This window comes from Petromyzon marinus, chromosome 39 (assembly GCF_048934315.1).
Source record: "Petromyzon marinus isolate PM22_M1 ecotype Great Lakes invasive population chromosome 39, UKy_Petmar_22M1.pri1.0, whole genome shotgun sequence".
NCBI lineage: Eukaryota > Metazoa > Chordata > Hyperoartia > Petromyzontiformes > Petromyzontidae > Petromyzon > Petromyzon marinus.
The window spans coordinates 2,914,884-2,919,926 of NC_133705.1; the positions used below are offsets into that span (position 1 = coordinate 2,914,884).

Sequence of the window (5,043 nt, forward strand, 5' to 3'; positions counted from 1 at the left end):
GAGCCAGATACACATTGGAGGATAAACATCCCACGGTGGCTGGGCAATTGTTGTGCAATAATGTCAGGTCAAACTTACTTAGGATATTTACAGGTGCGTTTTATTCATGCCGTATATATTAATGCACACATTGTGCAGTAGTGGTATTATTATTAAACTCACCTTTAATGACGATGACCATAAACATGATTAAGAGTGTGACTATTAAAGAATGTGCGACTGTACAATGTGGACGTAGCGGAGGGGCCCCCCACGGTGAGCGGTGACGCAACGCGCGCAGTGGCCCGCGTCACGTGGTTGGCACCTCACGTGCACAGAGCGAGGCAGGCAGAGCCAGAGGGGGGCGGCGTTGCCTAGGCGACTTTGGCGTCCTCGCGGTCTACTCCACGGTCAAGCTGCGTGTCACTTGGTGACCCCCCCACCGCCTCTTACTGGACACCTGTGAGTGAGAGCTTGATAGCGCTTCGGATTTCTCCAGGGTCAAAACAGATTTTGATTCCGAGTACAGTGTGCACAGCACCTGTACGACGGGTCCTCGTTTAACGCAGTAGATGCGTTCCTGAAAAGTGCCGCATTAAGCGAAAACTATTTCCCCCGTAATGAATGTCCAAGCGCAGTCAGAATTGGGTTACAAATAACTTGAGGGGACACCGCCGCGTTACCGTCTCGTCTCGCTCAACCGCGCAGCTCAAGAAAGTAGTTCGGCGTCGACCGCTCACAAGTCGCCTTATGGCGGTGCGCGTTCCCTAAATGAAGGCAGCCGCATTATAGCGTGAACACGCGGGACAGACCCAGTTGTCGTGTGCGGGTCAACTCCCTGAGATAAACTTGCTGCCGACTTCATGCGTTGTATACGCCCAGTGCTCAGCCAATTGTTGTGAGCGTCGCTCCTCTGCCCTCTGTTGTTAATGGAGGGAGACTGCACCCAACTGCCAAGTATCATCCTTCGCGAGCCTCTTCAAAACGCTCATCTTGACACCGCTGGAAGCAGCCATCGGCCTTGACCTCACCCCACAACAGTGCAAGTTTAACCGCTCAACATTAAAACACAACGATGGGTCGCTTGCACCAATCGCACAACATCACAGCGTTGACTCTCAGCTGTTGCTTGTGTAGAGGGGGTCAGATTGTCCAGACATTCGGTTGATACTAATAGGGTTTATTTGCCAGTATTGTAGATTATTTGAATTCCATTTGTTTGGGCGTCAGGGTGGTGCAGTGGTCACGCCCGTGCATGGCATCTTCTGAAGGAGTGCCTGGCTTCGCTTTCCTAATTCTGGTCCCTTTCTCTGCATGGGTTTACTCCCATAGCAAAACAACAACAAAAACATACACTGTAACTGGTACTAGCCAAACATCTGGGATTGTTTTTGTTATGCTGCATTGCCCAAAATGGCATTTGGTGATAAAAAAATTTGGCAGGAATTGATGCTCTAATGCAATTTGAACTCTTATATATTTTTATTTCATGACTTGGTTAGCGTTCATATTCTTGGTTCTTTCGGTAAAGTCACGTAAATAGAAAACAAGAAATAAAATTCAAATGAAATAAAAAAATAAGAAAATAAATAACCCCCAAAAAATCAATTGAAAATAATAAAAGCAAAAAACCCAGGACGTTTCAATCGCAACACAAGCGATCTTTATTTTATTGTTTTTGTTTGTTGTTTACGTGACTTTACCGAAAGAACCAAGAATATGATTTCCTGCAGTCACGAAAGTTTTAAGTCAAAATTTGCTTCGCATTCCTTTACTTTGCCCTCCCATCTGTTTGTACTGTTGTTTGTTGTTGTAACTTTCTGACTCGCCCCGACTGGACATATGTGAAAAAAGAGCTTTATAGCTCATCAGATTCGTCCAGCCTAATTAAAGATTCTGATTCGGACATTAACTGACCCAGTTTTCGCGTGGAGATCACGGCCAGGATGTGGAACAAAGGGACCCCCGGTCACACTCACGTGGAATGCCTAGGGCATTGCACAGCATTTAAATGGACAAGTTTCGTGAGATTTAGTGGTGGCTTAGGGAAGGCCTTTATTCAACAATGTATATCATGGCCGATAAGAATTTTTATAGTCATACACCATAGCCCACGATTTCCTGCACCGTTCATTCACTTGAGGAGACTGCGCATGGTGGAGATGGATGACCCTCGGTATCCTGTCCCAAAGTGATTCCAGTGGTTCAGGTAGTGGAAGAGTTGCTAGCGCTTCTGGCTCTTGCCGAAGCCTTGTGACTTTGGGATGAGAGCGTGGTAGGATGAGTGAAGCGTGGAGCTAAAGCTCCTGGAACATCCTGTACCCAAACAACACCAAACATTCAAAATCTTACAATGCTGCTGTTCCAGCACGAACAACATAACAATGAACAACATTTTCACAAATTCAACGTAATGCAGAAAATTGAGTGGCTCGAGGTTAATTTCAATGTCAGAGCACCGACCCAATGCCATTGAGGTCCTCCGTTCAAAATTCAGTGAGCCATCTATCAACAAACGTTCCTGCGAATTGAGGGCAGGAATGCTGTGGTCTCAACTTGGTCACCAATGGCTGCACAGTAAACATCATGTCAAATGTGTTTTTGTTCACTGAAGCATATCCCAGCTCTGAGGGTTTGAATTCCATTTGACGTGTAATGAATTATCTTCAGCTTGGATTTCTGGTAAAGCACATCAGTGGCAACTTGTCTCTGAACCAGGGGTTCCTTGTTCGACAAACTGTGTTTTTGGAACATTCAAGCATCCTCAAGTGCCGTGGATAAGTAAGAGTTTTATCGTTCCACTATTGTTTTGTGCACCGTATCAGCTTTAACAGGATTTGCCCAAAAAGCCTTAGCAAGGAAGGATGAATCTTTGTAAGTTAGCAAATAGAGAGGGTGGAGACCTCAGCATGTAGACATCTCAACCACAACTCTACCTGGTCTCTGTTATTTATTTAATGAGCCAGCCCTTGCCACACTGAGGTTATACGAATGAACCTTGCATGCCACAGACAGGGCAGTGAACGGCAGTTGCTGCTATTGTTTTGGTTGTTTGTAGTTTTTTCTTACCCAGCGATGGCAAGCTCGTACTCCGAGTGCCCATAGAAGGAGGCTGGGTCAAAGATGACGGGCCCTTCATTTATCTCTGCAGCGTTCCCAGTCCATAGGTCACCGTGGAGCAGTGCCGGAACCACCTCTACGTCCCGGAAAAAATCCCCCAACCGAAGCTGCACACCACGCAAAAAACAACACCATTTTATTCATGATAACGTTTTTTTCGAGTTAGATCGCATAAATTTACATGCGTCGTACACCCACTCCAATTGCCATTAGGCAATTGCCAGAAGTCAGAACGCTTCTGGCAATTGCTTGATGATGCTGGTTGTAATCACCAGCTAAAGGTCGTACTCGTTTGAAAATGTTCTGCGTTTCCTCTCTAACACACCAGAGTGCCGAGCAATAACATAAATGGCACGTTCTGTTCATGTCAGAAACATTACTAATGGGCTGTGTTGGGTGGATGTGGGTGTACGACGCATTTACACTTACGCGATCTAAGCCAAAAAAAACTTTATCATGAATAATATTGGTCGCGAAAGCCTGCGTGTGAAACACCACTTTACCTTTGTGCACATGATGAACTACACTGCTGCATGTATTAACTCTTTCCTGCTCCGAGATGACTGCAAGTTGCGGGGTGCATCCCATTCACCGCTGAATCTCGTGTACGTCATCGGAACGTAATAGGAAGTAAATATTAAATAACTTTATCGGTACCGAGGATCCCACAAGGCCGTGCGGGAAGGTGTGTAGCACAGTTTGGTACCAGCTATAATAGAGTGCTGTCCTGTCGCTACGGTGCTCTGTGGCGTGTACAATGTCTTTAAAAACAACGGCGCTATGCCTCTCTAAATAAAATTACCGCTGAACCGCTTGCGCGTTCCGAGATTCGGTGGTGAACGAGACCCATTCTGAAATGAGCAGTCGTCTCGGAACGGTAAAGGGTTAAGGGCGAGAGTGAAACGGCTTACGAACCTGAAGCCGAGACCAGAGCTCGCGGGTTTCCCGTTCACCGTAGTCCTTCTCTATCATGTCCAGCTGAAGCTGCAGTCGCTGCCGTGAGAAGAACGTCACCCAGTCCTCCTGCCACTCATTCAGCTGGTGGCATAAATATAGTTTTATTACAGACATTTAAAAACATAAGCAAATAATACCTATTCTTAGTTTTTTTCGGTAAAGTCACGTTGAAGAGAAACAACAAAATAACAAAATATATATAAAACAATAAAAAATTCTCACGACGTTTCGACCATAACTCAAACGGTCATCATCAGGTGTGTCGGTTTGCATAAATTTATTTTGAAAACGGCATCTTTATTTATTTATATAAAAATAACGTTTGCGTCACGCGCAACGATTGGCTGTTTGCCAGGACTAGTCCATCTATTTTTTGAAAAGAGGAGGGGGGAGACGAAATTTGTTTTTATGTATGCTGTCTGAAAGCCACTGTAAGCGTGAACAATCAATCAAGAACTGAAATGATTTATCAAATCTTTCCAATGATTGCTAAGATAGAATCCATCTTCTCGGTTGAAATTGTCTCTGTGTTTGTATATGTGGATAGCCTCATGAAGGAATCTCTCATGGAAGCCAGATGGCTTACAAAGAACCTCCGTCTTGGAAAAGTCAATGGCATGTGAGCCTACTGAATTAGAACAATGATCTGCTACGGCCGAGGTGTTGGTCCTACCGTGTTTAAGGTCTGCTTTATGTTCACGAATGCGGTCCGAGATATGGCGTTTGGTTTCTCCAATGTAACTACTATCACAGAGGCAACTTAGTTTGTAGACACCAGGGTATTGTATGTCCGGAATCACATCTTTTACAGACGGAACCAGATCACGGATTTTATGTAATGTGTTGAAACGGACCTGGATCTTGTGTTTATTCAAGATTTTGGAGATATTTTTTGTGATCCCAGCAATGTAGGGTAAAGTGATGGTTTTGAAAGGCTCCTCAAGAGGGTTCTTCTTCATGGTTTGAGTGATAGCTTTGCGGATTGTA

The 5,043-nt window shown here is 44.9% G+C and overlaps 1 protein-coding gene across 1 annotated transcript; it reads right to left on the reverse strand.

Moving 5' to 3' along the window:
* Window positions 1–1,143: 1,143 nt before the first annotated feature.
* LOC142930458 (fructosamine-3-kinase-like) lies at window positions 1,144–4,186 on the reverse strand. Its single transcript, XM_076072814.1, has 3 exons — window positions 4,015–4,186; window positions 3,049–3,206; window positions 1,144–2,295 (listed from the first exon to the last, which is right to left on the reverse strand). Exons 1-3 carry the CDS (start codon window positions 4,168–4,170, stop codon window positions 2,277–2,279), a joined length of 333 nt encoding a protein of 110 aa, XP_075928929.1. The 5' UTR covers window positions 4,171–4,186; the 3' UTR covers window positions 1,144–2,276.
* Between the last annotated feature and the right edge of the window lie 857 nt (window positions 4,187–5,043).

Excerpts from the sequence above, each read along its gene's own strand:
- LOC142930458 (XM_076072814.1), bottom strand. The coding sequence starts at position 4,170 with ATGTCTGTAATAAAACTATATTTATGCCACCAGCTGAATGAGTGGCAG. Across the intron at positions 3,207-4,014 it reads AGCTCTGGTCTCGGCTTCAG|CTTCGGTTGGGGGATTTTTT; the intron begins GTTCGTAAGCCG and ends CGTGGTGTGCAG.